Below are 18,152 nucleotides of genomic sequence, written 5' to 3'. Positions count from 1 at the left end.
TTATACTAAATAGTACGCTTTGTACCAAATCCACGTCTTTTATAACTCAGTAGGTGCTAGACAACCAAGGCCTCATCTAGTTATTTAAGAGATTGACGTGTAAAAGAGTTATATTGTAACCTATTTGCAAAATAAATATCATTTATCATAATAGCTACTGTCTCAGTACTGAATCTATCTTTATTTTCTTACCTATATACTGAATAGTTGGCTGAGTGTACAAACAAACATACATTACATATATATCATGTTGTGTGTATGTCCATCACTTGGCGACGCCCACTAGCGCCGGTCGCACGCACCGCTCGTGCAGTTTGTAGCCGACTTTACTGACCGCCACCACTGTGCCGGGCTCCGCGCCTTCTACCTCCTGCAATAAAATAATGAGTAATCTATTATATAAAAATAAGTCGGGTTTTTCTTCCTGACGCTATAACTCCAGAACGCACGAACCGATTTGCACGGTTTTGCATTTGTTGGAAAGGTATCGTAGCTCCGTAAGGTTATATAGCATAAGAAAAATCTTCGATAAATAGACTATACAACATAGGATTTATTCAAATCGACCGAGTCATTCCGGATATTAGCGTGTACTAACAAACAAATAAATAAATTCTTAAGCTTTATATATTAGTTTAGATATCCCGCAAAAGGCCAGCAACGCACTTCTGACTCCTGTCATGTTGAGGGTGTCCATGGGCGGTGCTGATTGCTTACCATCAGGCAAGAATTGTCTACTCGTTTAGCAATGTTTTTAAAAAAAAAGAAGTAAAGAGCCTTTTTTGACGGTTGGAAAATTTCCAAATGCGGCTAGGGTTTGGGCAGAAAAACTAGGGAAATTAATTATATTTTGGGGACATCCATTAATCACGTGGGGCTCCATTAGCGGATGGGTTACATGGGACTTAATGAAATATCATTAATTGTGGAACACTTTCCACAATGTATGTTGTGTACAGTGGCATTACGTGCAATAATGTGTACCTCTGCCTACCCCTTCCGGGGTAAAAGGCGATGTCGATTTTTTTTCGACAGTTTGTATAACTTCTGACAATGGTTTCATCCTTATTTAATCTTTTTTATTACCTTACATATAGTATAATGGATTCCTTCCTCTCTTTCTAACTGATAATTAGTATAAAGTAAGTTATACATAATAATACATTACCTGCTGGAATAGTGCTTCGTGTAGGTTGGGGTCGAACTTCTCCCGGAGGGGCGACACTGACACCAGCCCGTGTCTGCTGAACACCTGCAAATACAATCATTAAATATTAGTATAATTTATTTTTTGTCTTCCACGAATAACAATTAATCAAATAATACTCTAATCTAGAGTAATGAAATTTAAAAAGGGTAAAAATGGTACGATAGTGCTGACATGTATTTGATAAAAGCCCTAAAAATAATTGGATTAAAGATAAAAATTAATCATTAAATATTAATATACAATACAGGTATATAACGAATAAAACATTGAAAGAAAACTAGAACAGATTCTGTAAAGAATGAAATGATACAAGAGGGTTTAGAGAATAGAAGTAGAAGATTTGCATTGTTGGCAACTGATTATAGTGTTCAAACACGAATTGAAAACATGACACCTGGAGTATACTTTTTTAAACGTAACAATACATAAGCTGCCTAAACGTGAACGTACCTGTGTGAGCTGCGCCCTGGTGAGGCGCACCCCGTCGTGCAGCGAGCGCAGCGCGGCCGCGGCGCCGGCCTCCGTGCCCGCCGCGCCGCCCTCCGACACCTCGCTCTCCGGGACGCTCTCCGCCGCCGCCGCCAGCGTGTCCGCTACCTAAGGCGGACATATACAGCTTACTCATGTGAAATAATACTTAATAGAAAAAACATTCGTTGTACATAATATGTTTGACAAATAAACAAATTCATATACATAACTGAACCAAACAATGTAAATGTATAAGCCGGTAAACGAGCTGACTGATTGTCTGATGGTAAGCAATCGCCGCGCCTGTAAACACCCGAAACACAAGCCCGTTGCCAGCCTTTTGGTGGTTAGGAATTTAAGAGTTGTTGGAGAATCGAGGATTGGAAAGATTGGGAGTAATCGGGCCTCCGGTAACCTAAGTCATCCAACGCAAGTGATATTCCACGTCGATTTTCTGCTAGGCCGTGGGATCACCCCAGTCGAGCCGACCCAGCAGCGCGCAAGCATGGCTCTCCCACATTTAGATTTATTGATTAGATACTTAGAGGTAGCTGTCTAGCCCTACCCGGGAATCCTACCAGGGACCCAAAGCCCTGGCCAAAAGTATAAATTACTGAGCTAAAGCTAGCACAAGTACTTACATCCAGCAGGTCTTTGCAGAAGCTCTGTATGGCGAAGGACTTGGCATCGTCCACCTGCTTCATCATGCGGCGCCGCACGTTCTCCCCGTCGGCTAGCGCGCGCTTGTACTTGTCCTGGAAATATATCATCATCAGATTAGTTGGTGCTGCTGGATGCAAGCCTCGCCCCCCCTTTTTTTATACGCAACACCAGAGGAGTCATAGGTGCGTTGCTGGGCTTTTCAAAAGGAATACGCATTTTTCTTGAAGGTCGTGTCGGTTAGAAAATGCCACCGATCTCCTAATGTCTTTGACAAAACGAGTGACCACTCATTCTTCACACTCCTCATATTAATGAATTTGGGTTGAGTTACATACATCATACTAATATTATAAATTGTGAAAGTTTGTGTGTTTGTAATGGCTTAAGGGAATGATATGAAATTTGATTCCCCAACAGCCCTTAAACTCCTAACCTCCAAACAGCCGGTAACACACTTGTAACGCCTTAGGTGTTTCGGGTGTCCATGGGCGGCGGCGATTGCTTACTATGCGATAGATAAACGCTTAGGCGCTTAGCTTAGCTTACTTTTATCCTAAGGGGACGCGGGCGAAGCCACTTGCAGAAGCTAATAATATAAGTCGAGTTTTCCTTCCTGACGCTACAACTCCAGAATGCACGAAATGATGTGATTTATAGCAATGAAAATTTAGGAAAATTTCAAAAGAAAAGCAGGAAAAATCATTGGCGAAACGGAGTTCGCCGGGTTTGCTAGTATAATATAAATAATTCTCACTTCATAATCTCTGGCCTGAGCCCGTACTGTGTTGAGGTCATTGGTGAGAGTCTCGATCTGCTTGTGGCACTCCTCGATGGAGCCCGGCAGCTTGCTATCTGCCTCCGGCTCAGCTTTGCTCTTTTCCTCTGTGCTGTAACCTTGGACTGTGGTTCTGTAGACAACATTATTTAAAGGTTTAGTTTGGTCATTTGATTAAATTGTACATAATCAATGAATAAGAAAAATGGCACAGTGGCCTGGTTATTTAAGGTCTCTCATGCATGAGAGTGCTTAAGGCTTGCTTTTTATGCATGAGGGTTTGAAATCTACCAATGGCAAATACTAATGTGTGTACCATTTTTTGAATTATATCTACTTTATAAAATTATTTAGTAAAGGTAAGCTAAACTAAATTTTGAGATTCTATTCAATATCACATAGTTCAAAAGTACTTGAAGATTTAGGATGCTTTTCCACCAGAGTTGTAGTACTAGGCTATGCGTTTGGCTTCCAACAATCATTGACCTTGGTACACACAGCTTAGTAGGTACTGGTGGAAATGGATTCAGCTAAGCTAAGTTTTTTATATGGAAAGATGCATGCTATAGATGTGTGCTATGGATGGCTTCCCTACTATCCATACATCGCATACTCGAGCTGCGCATCTTCCTCGCACAGCTACATAGCTTAGTATCAGTGGAAACGGTCACATAGTTTTACAACTTAGCTATAACATCATCGTAGCATAGCTACATAGCACATTACTGGTGGAAAACCACGCTTAACTACTAGATTTATTAGCTAGTCAGCCATATCAAATAATAACTGGTTTCTTTGATAAATTGTTCAAATTTGCAAAAGTATAAGATGTGTACTATGTTATCTGTAGAGATAAGGATGTGGGAGAGATTGTACTTTGAACACATGGCTATAATGTGTGAATAGGACTTTTTAGACACAGTTTTCTTACAAAGGAGAGAAGTTATATGTAGAATCATACTTGTGGAAAGACTAAGATGTTTTATATGTATTTAAATATGATACTCTTATATTTAAAGGTGATCTAAGTGTGGTACTATGTAGTTTACTTATTAAAATAATGATCTACAACAAGAAATAAGTGGATTCCATTAAGAATCTTATAATAAATGCATTTTAAACAACTCCTCTAAATATTACATCAGCTTTTAAATAAACGCTATAACCTCAAATGCTTAGCGGAAACAAAACAAATAAACTTCGATTCCGCTGTCTTTTACTAATTTTGACATTTTCATTTAGTAATTTTTCCAAAATTTGAAAATCATTTCTGTTCATAACCTCAAAATTGGTTGCGCAATTTTACCTGTATACATTGGCACGGAGAGACTTCAATGTCGGTCCAGTAATGAATTTCGTTAGTTTACCCACTGAATACACGGTTAACGAAGCCATTGCGATGCGTGTTATGTAATTATTTATAACAATTTCTAAAATAAATTCTCATAAAAAGAGGTTAGGCTGCAATTCTGACTGAATTCTTTATCTGTCAAGTTTTTTTTTAATTCCTCTATGACTATGACTGACAGACGGTCAAGGTGATGACAGATGAGTTTGGATATCATTAGTTTGGAGTTCAAAAATTATGATTATGAAATAATACGATTAAGTAATTTAATTAATATTAAAAGTCACATACAAATTGATTAATAACATTTTTTTAATAAAACCAGCATAGTATTACGAAAAATGTTAATGAACTTCAGAAACTATGAATAACGACAGCAGCAATGCAACTTAATAATTATAACACCAATTGAATACAATTTCGTTCATTACTTTCGTATGTAGCTATTTACAAAAGAACTAACAATATTCTTAGAAATCCCAAAAAATATTCTTGCAATGTATCCAAACTACAAAGTCAAGGTTACGTCAAACTCGAATCGATACGTCAAATCAGCTGTTATCTGTCAAAATTTACAAGTATTTTGTGTCTTTACAAAAAGCACATGAACATGATTGCATCATCTATAAAACCACAATCCCATGTCTCTGTGTCCGTTGACGTCATAAAGCGTGTCTCTCATCCACGAGACATTGCTTAGAAACTTTGGAAAATTCACATTTTTCGCTATCAGTGTGTTTCGGGCGGCGGTCGAGTGCGCGCGTAAAATTTAAACATGGCGAATTTAGCCGTATTTGATTTCGATCGTACAATTGTTGATGATGACTCGGACGCGACAATAATAAATAGATTGAGGGAAAAGAAGCCGCCGCCTGAGTGGGAAGCTGGGAACCACGACTGGACTCCATACATGAGCGATGTAAGGGCTTTTCTAAACATCCGCACTTTGCCGTATATTTTGTTGCCTTTGCACCTAGCTTTTGCATGTTTGGGTAAAAAAAGTTGTTTAGATGTCTATGCAAGTATCTTTTTTAATTTTTTTTTTTTATAGTTACTTTCATTTTATTCGTAATTTATATTTATTTTGATATTTATTTCATTAAATTGTAGATTTATTAAATTTCCAAGAACTTTGTGATACTTGGCATGAGTTTATTTGTTGATATTGGCACTGTTTTATGGAAAGATACTTTGAATAGTATTTCGTTAATGTTTCCGTCATATTATTATCATGTTACTAACAAAGATGTCAAAAGTTTGTAATAAAATATTACTACTCGCACGAAGCGCTTCGCTTCAAGTTTCCTTGTGCGAACTGCTAGGGAGTGGAACTCCTTGCCGGAGTCTGTGTTTCCTGATTGGTATAACCTGGGTGTCTTCAAAGCCCGAGTGAATAGGTTGCTTATGGGCAGACGTGCTCCATCGGAGGCCGCATCATCTGGCAAAAATATCTGTAATATAAAAATAAATCGGGTTTTCCTTCCTGACACTAACTCCCAGAACACGAACCGGTTTCCACGGTTTTGCATTCGTTGGAAAGGTCTCGGGCTTCGTGAGGTTTATAACAAAGAAACTTCAGGTAAAATTCTGAAAATTAAAAGGAAAACAGGGGAAATCGTTGGTGGCGAAACGGAGTTCGCCTGGTTTGCTAGTTATTTATGTAATCAAGAGAAGGTTGAGATGCTTTCACTTAAAAAAGCTATAAACACGTTATATAAAAGTTGTCACAGATGCCGCTAGTATTTATAAAGCTAGTGGCATGCAGAAAATATAAGTTACAATCGACTTTTTTATTGCAAAGCTTTTCACAAGTTTAGCCGCGAATTTAAAAGAATAATCCAGTTAATTAAAGATCAAAGCAAAAATATGATTAGTATAAGTATTGATAGGTATAAGTTTTTAAATTGAAATGGACACTAACACCTAACACTATCATTAGAACTACACAGAACTAAAGACGGGATATTTACCATGTTTATTTATGTCGATGAGTTTTCGATATTTTGGCACTGTTGCAAGCGCCATGATCACGGAAAAACAGAACAGTCCATAGTTCTAATGATATTGATATTAGATACGAAGAAAAAGTACCTTTGTTTTCTGAAATAACTCGCAAAACAAACTTTACGAATAGAAGTAGCCACATCGAGACATATCGCGATTGTGACTAAACGCAGTTCTATTGACGATAAAAAATAATAATTAACAAAAATAAACGTGTGTTAAGTTTGGGAGAGTCATGTTTCGGCACTACTGGGAGTGAAATAACTTTGTGTTGTGTGAGTGAGGTTACTGGTGGCCCAATTACCCCCAATCTTCCCAACCCGATTCCCCAACAATCGTTAAATTCCTATCCCCAAAAAGGACCCCGACAATACACTTCTAATGCCTCTGGTGTTTCTGGTGTCCATGGGCGGCGATTGGCTAGCATTAGGTGATCCGTCTGTACGTTTACCGGTTTATAGTTACCTTAAAAAAATAAACAGAGTACATATAGCCACACAGACACATGCGTCATTCATTCAGTAATATTCCGACTGAAATTGAAACGAAACCTTACAACTGCAACCAATTAATAAACCATTTCAGGAATCCTGTAACATTTCATGATTAAACGCTGAACTCCTGAAGGTTATGTGTTTACGTAAGAACTAATAATATAATTGTTATCGAAAATAGCGTCCTTTTTAAAACGGCAGCAACGCACTTGTTCCTTTTATTTCGCCGGTATCCAACTATCCATGGGTGGCGTCGACTGCTTACCATCAGGTGATTCGTCTGTTCGTTTGCTTCCTGGTTAATCAGCAGTGATAGGAATAGGCACTGTTTATAAGCCTAAGCTTTGAACAGAGAAAAGCACCGAAGACTTCCTTAGTACTTACTATATTTCTTCCGTTTCTGACCTTTCCAAAAAAATCGTGGAAATCGGTTCCTGCATTCTGGAGGTATAGCACCAGGAAGGAAAACCCGGCTTATTTTTATATTATGATGTACATACACAGTCCTTTATTTTCGTGGAAAAGTCCAGAGACTCCATGGCCATTGAATATGAGTCATGGTGATTGATTCATTACTTCGGTGACGGTTTTCATACTCTTCCGTCATATATGTATTTATAGGTGCCATAAATAGCTGTTGGACTGAATTTGTTTAGTGAGAATGACTCAAAAAGTCGCATATTGGTTTATAGAGATTTTTTTTTCTTTTTTTTTTAAATAAACTTTGCCCCACATTAGGATTTTCTCCTGTGTCGTGGGTGCGTTTACAAACATACGATTTCACATGCACATGACACCCAGACCCGGAACAACAATTAGTGGATCACACAAAGAGTTGTTCCGTGCGGGAATCGAACCCGCGTCACGTTGCACGGCAGCCAGTTGTCCAGCCACCGCGCCAACTGTGCAGTCAAAAGTGCAGTGATGTGAGCCATTTTTTTGTAACACGATGGAAATCCTCGTGGCCACCGCCGCGGTGTTCCTTCCCTGCCTGTGGCCGTGACTCGGATTGTCTGTGTGGATCCACAGCACCTATCCGATATGAGCCTATTGCGCATATCACTGGCAAAAATATAGATTGAGTGTGCGGGGGAATTGTACAACTTGATTCCCTCTAGTCGTTTTCATCATCGAACCACAAGACAATCGGCGAGGCGTCACCGCTTCATGGTAGATATCCCACCCACTCGCACGAAGCACTTCGCTTCAAGCTTCCTTGTGCGAACTGCTAGGGAGTGGAACTCTTTGCCGGAGTCTGTGTTTCCTGATGGGTATAACCTGGGTGTCTTCAAAGCCCGAGTGAATAGGTTGCTTATGGGCAGACGGGCTCCACCTTTATTAGCAGGTAGCTAATGTATTAAGGAGTAACTAAGGCTACTTTTATTTTAGACAATGAAGTCACAAAGTCCGTAATCAACACGAGCGAAGCATCTGCGGGCATCAGCTAGTAGTTTATGTAAATTAAAGGAAGGAATAACAATAATAATACTAATTCCCCAGCGTCCATATTGTTGAATAGTATTAATTGATGTCCTTGCTGTCCTCGCCTGTTTGTTTTAGTCTCAAGACATTTGATTTATTTCCTGCTTAGTTATCCTTACTAATTAATAGCTTTTCCTGCGACTTCTTCCGCTTGAAATAATGCGTTTTGGTGGAATTTGCGTTTATAAATTAGTCTTTTCCATTTTTTAAAGGAGGTTCTCAGTTTGACATGTATGAATGTGTGTATGTATGTTTGTGCTATTATCTTGCGTCAGGCTGTATGGATTTTGATGCAATTTTTTTTTTTTCACTTTTTTTTGAAGTGGGCAAATCATCCAATGCCTTCTCTTGGGCGAAACGAAAGGGAGTGTCAGACTCTTAACTAAACTTACTTAAATTACTCGACTTAAAAGAAAATGGTGGGTCGCATTTTCACACGTCTATTGAAGTCGTTTTTGGAACGTAGGTGTAGAATTATCTACCAATTAACTCTATTAATACATTCACATCGATAATTACAAAATAACCAATTAGTGTTTTGGCAAACCTCCGAAAATATCCCCTTAGGTACAGCAATCGATCCGGAACTACGGACAACGTAACGGGTTGCCGGGGCTCTGGTTCAAACCAGTTGAGACGGGCTGGTTTTTAGTTTTTAGTCAGTAAGAGTCTGACACTCCCACTTACCTCGCCCTGGCGAGAGAAGTCATTAGATGATTTCCCCCTTAAAAAAAGCGCTCCCATGCATGTGAAAAATGTGACTTTATGAATTAATCTGTTTCAAGTTATATTCCATGTTTGTAGCAAAATCTATTCAGGCACCATCATCATCACCAATCACAGAAATCGAAAGTATGTCTTTAAATAGACAAAGGGCAAGGTTAGCAGGTTCGATTCTATGTATAAAACATACGATAGTCCTAAATATACGTGTGTCTAGTCGGTTTTGGCAACCGATCAATTTGCCGGCCTTGGGGCGAGGTGTATGTACTTGCCAGTGAAATTTTTGCAGTTCAAATTGGAAGAGGAAGCGGTTTCTTTTGAAAAAAATGTTTATATCATAATATTTATTACATAATTAATTATTTTTTCTATCATATTCAGGTGTCGATTCTATGTATACCTACATAAGCCAGTCCTTAATCATACGTGTGTCTAGTCGGTTTTGGCAAGCCGATCAATTTGCCGGCCTAGGGGCGAGGTGTATGTACTTGGTCAGTGAAATTTTTGACACTTCAAATTGCTCAGAGGAAGCGGTTTACTTTGAAAATCAATTGGAATCATAATATTGATTTATTACTAGCTGTTGGTCGCGACTTCGTCCTTGTAAATAATGACTTCAAACAGAATTAAGGTTTTTGATAGGTATTCTTATAAATCATTATTTTATTTCTAAAATAAAAGCAACCTAAGTTACTTCTTAGAACATTAGCTATATAGCTATTAATCTGCCATATCAAAAACGTCAATGTGGTTAAGCAGGCAGTCTTAACCAATTATGCTAATGATTTAATCGCACCAAACAGACTTACCAAAACTTTTCCAAAGTTAGCTTGTTAGTTTGTTTGAACGCACCGATCTCCAGAACTACTGGTTCTAATTCAATAATTATTTTGTTCCTTATTTACTGCTTCCGCTTATCCAGTTATCCCTTCCTTGTTCAAATATCAGAAATATCAGGCAGAGACTTGGACCACCGTCTCTAGAATACTGGTGAGAGTCGTCCCAGGTAGACAGCAGAACTGAAATTCTAGATTCTAGAGGTCTTTTAGAGGTCATGTATTATATCCATACATTATAACATACACGCACCGACAATCGGATTGTATTAGTTCCTACTCCTGCTTTTCGAGCCGGAGCCCTGGTAAACCCACTAAGCAGTCCTCAGCTCCGGAATATTCCTACGCTGTTTTTCCACCTTCTATAGTCTATTTCATTGTCTGGACTTTAAAAGAGACTATGACCTCTGAGTTTGTTTCGGCATTTCTTCTCAGAGTAGTCGGATAGGAAATGCCGGCTTCATCTAGCTATTTGAAATATTGACGTGTAAAAGTGTTATTTTATGACCTATTTACAGAAATAAATATCATTTATCATTTATTTATATTTATCATTTATTTATATTTATCATTTATCACCTGCTGCTTTGAACATGTTTTAGAAGGTTCCTCTCGATCCTGTAGAAATAACAATATAAATAAAATCAATAAAAACATGGGACTTGAATGAGACATAATTTACGGAAATCAATTTGTTAATGTAAAGTGTAAACCATATTAGGAGTTATATCTTAGAAGGTCGAGCTACATGCTTACTACACTACATAGTATAAAACAAAGTCGCCTTCCGCTGTCCGTCTCTATGTATGCATAGATCCGTAAAACTACGTAACAGGTTTCGATGCAGTTTTTTAACAGATAGGGAGATTCACAAGTGTAATAACTCCGAATTTCATAGTGCGTAACAAAGTCATATCAGTCTGTCTGTCAGTGAAGCAAGGTGCTCGTTCCAAAGTGTAGCTTCGAATGGAGAAGAACGAGCAAGAAAATCCATAGGTTACTCTTTGCAAAACCGCAGGCAAGAGCGTAACTTTATGAATGTGAAACTGTTTGTTTGTTCTTTTGTCCTCTTTATATTAGAGGGCTTGTACACTTATTCCACTAAGTACTACTTTGCCTTTGCCTTTGCCCTGCAGTGGGACGATCATGGCTGAAATCTAATCTAATCTAATCTACTACTTTACCACTCAATTTAAAACTCCCAAGTGAAACAATTTTTTTTTAAAACTGCATCAAAATCAGTCCAGCTAATTGCGAGACAATCGCGAACATACATACATACATACAGACCACACTGAGAAACTCCTGCTTTTCTTGAAATCGGTTAAAAAGATAGATTTTTATACACCTTGCAAGTCGCGTGCGTGTTACGTTTTATTTATAAAAGTAAATAAAAACTGTAGTATATGCTACAGACTATAAATACACAGTCCACACGCGATGTCTTCCGGCAACTTTGTAGTGGGTACTTACGATAGTAACGAGTGACGTCTATGGCTAATTTCGTAAATCTTACGTTTAAAATTCTTAGAAAATATAATTGGGTATTAGGTATATAAATAAATATTTATTTATTTATTTAACTCTTCATGCACATAAATGTGTACACAAGGTAGGCTTAATGCCGTAGGCATTTTCTACCAGCCAAACCTTTAGGTGATGCAGTGAAAAACCAGTGGTAGGTGCATGGAGCAAGTAAATACGGAAAAGCTCAGATGGAAAAATAGAATATGCTTACTTACACAAATATATACCAATATATATTTAAATAACATAAATAATAATAATCCTACATAATAACATTATATACAAATAGTATTACAGATATTATTTTTTGATAAATAAGTAAGGATCAGTCTATAGAAAAAGAGCCACCTGACCACCATAGATCTATGGTGGTCAGGTGGCTCTTTGAAGCGCGGAACGCGACGCGCTGTACGCACGAGTCTTGTTCTGGTCGGGTGGCGAGCTACCCTTGTTCGCCATCCTAAGACCCGCACTTACGGTAGTTGGATATCGTCGCGCAATCCCCGACGCCCGCAGTGTCGGGGCGTGAGGTAGTTCGTTCAATCACGCGCCCCGTCTCCTCCTTAGCTAGCATGACTGCTTCGCAGAAGGAGGAGACGGCTTCCCATCCCCCCTCGCTCCGCACCATGGTCTGAACCAATGCCGGACGCGAGAGGTCGCCGTCGCCGACATCTCTGTATATGGTCCTGTGGGGAAAACATTTCACTGTGTTTTGTTAAAGCAAGTGGTCATAATTATGAATGAAAATTATTTTTAAAGAGATGAGTGTGTTTGTGACCTGTTAACCTATGAAACAAACGAATCGATTGAAATAATACTCAGCGATAAGATAGAGAATGTTTCCAAGAGTGAGCTTATATAATATTGAGCCTATTTCTGTGCGGTAGTTTAATTTGGTGATTAAACTACCGCTTTTTTCCTTTCACAATGATAAAACTGTTACAATCACAACTTTCTTATTATGTTATTTGACTATCTGCTCACAATCCACAACATCACCATAATATACAAATACTTACTCCTTTTTCTTTACTCACCAGGTATTCGAACACGCGTACTCAGCAGGTCTCAGCCAGGAGGACATCCTGGACAGCATAGCGTCCATGCGGCCGACTCCAGGAGTCGAGAAGCTGATCACCTCCCTAGCAGCTGAAGGATGGGACATAGTGCTGATCACTGATGCGAACACAGTCTTTGTTCAGCATTGGCTGAAGGTCCATGGGTTACTGGTGAGTTTAAACCTCTATTTTTTTTATAAAAAAGCAATGTCATGCCTTTTATCCCCGAAGGGGTAGGCAGAGGTGCACATTACGACACATAATGCCGCTATACAATGTACTTTTCACCATTTGTGTTATAAGTCCCATGTAATAGGGGCGAGCCTATTGCCATATACTGGACACAATTCCAGACTCCGGGTTACTACTGAGAAATTTTCGAAAAACCGAAAATACCTCAGTAATACTTTGCCCGATCCGGGAATCGAACCCGAGACCCCTTGTCTGGCAGTCGCACTTGCGACCACTCGACCAACGAGGCAGTCATTTATTATCTCTTTTAAAATTTCACAGAGGGAAGTGGAAACTATCGTTTTCTTTTTCTTCTCCTCAATTTCGTAGTGGGATCCAAGACAGTCATTCATGTCTCTGAGACGTTGGACTTCAGTGTTCCGGTATTTTCATGTTTGTATCTACTTTAGATCCTGGTGCACAAGAGTTGTAGCGGATTTGAGAGGTTTTGGTGCAGTTGTTCCATAAAAATATCTCTCTTTTATAGTTACTAGTAAATTAGCTTCTCTCAGCAGCTTCGCCCGTGTTCCCCTGAGATAAATAGTGGCCTATGTGTTATTCCAGACCATAATCTACCTCTGTTCCAAATTTCATACCGATCCTTTCAGCAGTTTTTGTGTGAAGGAGTAACAAACAAATAAACATAGAAACTTTCGCATTTATAATGAAAGTGTGGGAGAGCCATGCTTCAGCACGAATGGGCCGGCTCGACTGGAGTGATACTACGGCCTCACGGAAAACCGACGTGAAACAATGCTTGCATTGTGTAAGTGAGGTTACTGGAGGCCCAATTATCCCCCTCCGCAATCCCTAATGCTCAAATTCCTAACCCCCAAAACACCGGCAACGCAATTCTAACGCTTCTAGTGTTGCAGGTGTCCATTGTTGGCACTGATTGCTTACCATCAGGTGATCTGTCTGCTCGTTTGCTGCACTATACTATAAAGCCAAATCACGTCACTACATCAGCTGATCTCCTCAGTAAAATCCAGTTCTATCCGGTCTAACATTCGTGACTGGACCATTCCATAAACCTCACATCTCTATGTGAATGTGTTTAGAACAATTCACTGCAAATTGCACCCAATTATCGTACGTATAAGGTAAACAATGGAACTACCGTAAGTGTCCACGTGACACAAAAATGGCACCTTTGATATTATAGCTTGGTGACTGGGCTTCTCCCAGTTGTGTAGTCTCTTTTGTGCCTTTAGTTCTTTAATAATTGTCGCCCATGGGCAGTCGAAACATTAGCGTTACAAGTGCGTTGCCGGCCTTTTGCGAGTTAGGAATTTAAGGGTTGTTGGGGAATCGGGGATTGAGAAGATTGGGAAGGGGAGTAATTGGGCCTCCGGTAACTTCACTTATACAACGAAACACAACGCAAGCGTTGTTTCACGTCAGTTTTCTGTGAGGCCGTGGTATCACTCCGGTCGAGCCGCCCCATTCGTACCGAAGCAAGACTCTCCGCGTACCTCTTTATGTTCCATTTAGCTGTCCCATACTACACACAATTGCCAATTGTTCACTTATTGAACGTTTATAACCTATCTACACATTTTTACTTATAATATCATTGGACAGAACCGATTTGTTTTTCGCACTACAAATCACATTATGGCATCTCCTTTTTCTACATGGGTATACCCGTAGGAAAGTGCTAGTATGTAGGTAATACTCTGAAACTTTTATTACGTGAAGTAATTTCGTAAGTGAATCCTTGATAGTTAGTAGTCACATACGTGCGTCATCACGCTGCGGCTAAACAAGGCCGGGCAGTACTAATCATAATTAGATACTTTGTTTGTTTGTAAGAGTATCTGGTTTTTTTTTATGGTATTAGACGCTAAACGAGCTTGCGGATCACCTGATGGTAAGCGATCAGCGCCGCCCATGGACACCCGAAACATCAGAGGCGATAAAAGTGCGTTGTCGGCCTTTTGGGCGTTAGGTAATTAAGGGTTGTTGGAGAATCGGGGACTGGTAAGGGGGTAATTAAGTCTCCAGTAACCTCACTCACACAACGCAAGCGTTGTTTCACGTCGCTTGCCTGTGAGGCCGTGGTATCACTCTGATCGAGCCGGTCCATTCGTGCCGAAGCATGGCTCTCCCACGCTTGAAAGCTGCTATGCTGAGTCCGTTTCCACCAATACTAAGCTATGTGTACCAATGAATATGATTGGTGGAAGCCAAACGCATCTGCAACGTAACATAGCACATCTCAATCGGGGCCCAATTCCCCCTTCTCAATCTTCTTAATCCCTGATTCCCGAACAACGACCCTTAAATTCCTAACCCAAAAAAAAGCCGCCAACGCCCTTGTAACGCGTCTGGTGTTTCAAGTGTCCATGGGCGGCGGCGATTGCTTACCATCAGGTGATACGTAAGCTCGTTTAACCCGTTGTTTGTTAGAACGCAGATCTACGCGAGACACAATGTGTTTTCTATTGTGTCTTATATACTGACAGACAAGTGTTTAAAGAGCTCGGCGTGTTTCATAAAATCCAAAAATCTGTTGAAAAAGCTCGCTTAAAAAGTAAAAATCTTTGTTACAGAATAAAATAACAAAAATTATAACGAACAGAGCGTTCTGGCAAGGAGACCGTCTCTTCATCGAGCCGTGTATGCGGCAGACGAGTTGTCCCCGGTGTCCCAGCAACCTGTGCAAGTCGCGCGCGCTGGCGGAGTGGTGCGGAGGACACTCGTATGTCAGGATCGTGTACTGCGGCGATGGGAGGAATGATTTCTGTCCTGCTACCTTCTTGCCGGCTAATGTGAGTATATTATTTTACTAGCCACTTCCGCGCGGTTTCACCCGCTCTGCTCGGTACCTATTAATCGTAGCGTGATGTTTTATAGCCTATAGCCTTCCTCGATAAATGCACTATTCAACACAAAAAGAATTATTCAAATCGGACCAGTAGTTCCGGAGATTAGCGCGTTCAAACAAACAAACAAACAAACAATCAAACAAACTCTTCAGCTTTATAATATTATATAGTATATAGTATAGATAATATTAGTATAGATATATTGTGGTATTTATTTATTTAATTCAAAAGTTACAACGGTAGACAACCAATTAAAGCAACTTACATACATAATTAAAACGCTCGCAGTAATTAAAACGCTCGAGTTCGCCTCGCAGTACATTCAGTGTAATTCAGTACTTTAGTATTGTCTTTTTATATGGGACTAGCTGATGCGTGCGAGTTCGCTCGCATGGATTTCGGGGCTTGTGATTACTACTTTTATTAAAGTTACTCCATAGTACATTAGTAGTTACGTTAGAAGTTACTCTTTAGAACATCAGCTACCTGCCGCAGTAAGTCCCGTCAAAATTGGTTCAGCCATTTCAGAGATTAGCCCGAACAGACAGACAGACAGACATACCTACATATATACAGACAGACAGACAAAATTTAAAAACTATTAAGTGTAGGTATCGTGGGTATATCCATATGCCTGCAGCAAAAAACGGATATTTCAATGCTACAAACAGACAATCTAATTTTATTTATTAATCTAGAAGTCTACACCTTCAAAAGGCGCCTAGCTTTTTGGGGATAAACCACTAGAGAGTGTGGGATTTTTACCTCACTAAAACCACCCCGGTGGCCACCCTCAGCACCTGTAAGGGGCACCGGGTTTTCTAATAGACCTGCTCCGGAGCCATCACGGAGCGACACCAATAGGGTATTATCCTACTAGTCAAATTCAATACTTTTATCGAAATGTCAAAAACGTTACTTTTCTATGAATTTTGTATAACATTGCAAATTATGACGTCATATTTTTTTGCGTCAAATAGCATACTTATTACGCAAAAAATAGCAAGAAAAATTAAATAAATAAGTATATCGTCAAACGAATGAATGAAAATACGATTATTTTGGGATATTTTATTATATTGAAATATCAAAAAGCGCAAGGGCAAGGGCACTAATTTATTTTTGACCTAGGAAACTACCAAATTATAGCAAATCGCTAAGGAGACGATGGTTATGATTTCTTCCTACCTACATTTTAAACGTGTTACTAGTGAGAATCTTCATAAATACCCATCAGACAGTGGAACGTGGTGGAACGCCAAATGCCAAGATTCTGGCATACCTCTTTCGCTTCATCTACATTCATCAATCTCTTCGTGCATACTTGTCCATTGGAGTGCTTCTACTATTGGCCCTTTTCCAATTATCACCTGTATTGGTAAACGAGTAGATGGATCACCTGATGGTAAGCAATTGCCGCCGCCCATGGATACCCGATACACCCGACTGGGGTGACTCGAGGCGTTACAGATGTGTTGCCGGCCTTTTGGGGGTTAGGAATTTAAGGGTTATTTGGGAATCGGGGATAATTGGGCCTCTGGTAACATCACTCACACAACAAAATACAAGGTAAGCGTTGTTTCACGTCGGTGTATCTGCTCGGCCGTGGTATCACTCCGGTCGAACCGGCCCAGTAGTGCCGAAGCATGGCTCTCCCACACTTACGGTCGGTCATGTGGTCGATTTATTAGAAACTAACCTCTCCGACGCGTTGCGAACATCTTAGCAGGTTTCCGGGGCTTCGGCTTAAAGAACAGGAGTAGTAACGGGTGGTTTTTTAGTCAGTAAGTTTCTAACACTCCTTCTCGCCTAACCCGAGGCGGGAAAAGGCTATGGATGATTTTCTGCCCTCTGACGCGGATTCATCCACTGCTCAGCTCTTTTTGATCATGATGATTTATAGCCTATAGCCTACCTCGATAATTGGCTATCCAACATTGACAGAATTATCAAATTCAAACCAGTAGTCCCGGAGATTAGCGCGATCAAACAACCTCTCAGCTTCATATGTGTTAGTAATATAGATACAGTTTACATTTTCTTAAAATATTTTTTCCATATTTCCAGGCAATAGTCTTCCCCCGCCGTGGCTACCCGCTAGATGACCTGATCAAGAAGACCATGGCTTCTTCAGCTCCTCAAGTCAAGGCGAGGGTCGTTCCCTGGACGGATTGTCACTCCATCCTGCAGACTATCTTCCCTGGACAGTATGTGGAGACAAACGCAGTTACAACGCAACAAATGTGATATTATTTCTTAAGGTTTTATTTATAGAGGGCGCTGAGGTCGGATTAAAGCCAGTGATAGGATTGGTAGTGCTTATTAGCCTAAACTTTGACGAACAGAGAAAAGAAACGGAGACTTCCTTAGTACTATATTTTTTTTCAGGGACAACACTTAAATACATTAAAAGATTATGTTGTTTGGAATTAGTTCGTGTTGTTTATCTAAAGTTTGCGAATAGACATAACTAGTTTAAATAAAAAAAACTAAAATGGT

At 39.7% G+C, this 18,152-nt stretch overlaps 2 protein-coding genes and 1 long non-coding RNA gene across 4 annotated transcripts in view; 1 reads left to right on the top strand and 2 right to left on the bottom strand.

The window, feature by feature from the left end:
- Positions 1 to 4,628, bottom strand: part of LOC118278704 (grpE protein homolog, mitochondrial) — a 93,866-nt gene extending 89,238 nt beyond the window's left edge. Inside the window, exons 1-6 of one of the 2 annotated variants that reach the window (XR_007706863.1) lie at positions 4,426 to 4,628; positions 3,099 to 3,252; positions 2,323 to 2,436; positions 1,661 to 1,807; positions 1,169 to 1,252; positions 193 to 370 (exon numbers count right to left, since the gene is read on the bottom strand). Coding sequence is in view for 1 of the 2 variants with exons in the window: in XM_050703776.1 (XP_050559733.1) it covers positions 266 to 370; positions 1,169 to 1,252; positions 1,661 to 1,807; positions 2,323 to 2,436; positions 3,099 to 3,252; positions 4,426 to 4,514 (693 nt within the window). In the remaining variant the exon portion in view is untranslated. Of the gene's footprint in view, positions 1 to 158; positions 371 to 1,168; positions 1,253 to 1,660; positions 1,808 to 2,322; positions 2,437 to 3,098; positions 3,253 to 4,425 lie in introns of those variants that run through there. The other variant, XM_050703776.1, reaches the window with a different exon arrangement.
- The window catches only part of LOC126912277 (uncharacterized), a 138,025-nt gene that overhangs the window by 3,034 nt on the left and 116,839 nt on the right, over positions 1 to 18,152 (bottom strand). The gene's annotated exons all lie outside the window — the stretch shown is intronic.
- On the top strand, positions 5,027 to 18,124 carry LOC118278703 (pyridoxal phosphate phosphatase PHOSPHO2). The gene is made up of 4 exons (XM_035598026.2): positions 5,027 to 5,386; positions 12,574 to 12,762; positions 15,378 to 15,596; positions 17,721 to 18,124. Exons 1-4 carry the CDS (start codon positions 5,243 to 5,245, stop codon positions 17,898 to 17,900), a joined length of 732 nt encoding a protein of 243 aa, XP_035453919.2. The 5' UTR covers positions 5,027 to 5,242; the 3' UTR covers positions 17,901 to 18,124.

Source organism: Spodoptera frugiperda, chromosome 24, assembly GCF_023101765.2.
Source record: "Spodoptera frugiperda isolate SF20-4 chromosome 24, AGI-APGP_CSIRO_Sfru_2.0, whole genome shotgun sequence".
NCBI lineage: Eukaryota > Metazoa > Arthropoda > Insecta > Lepidoptera > Noctuidae > Spodoptera > Spodoptera frugiperda.
The sequence above is the reverse complement of the archived record's forward strand: the minus strand, read 5'-3'. Positions and strand labels throughout refer to the sequence as shown.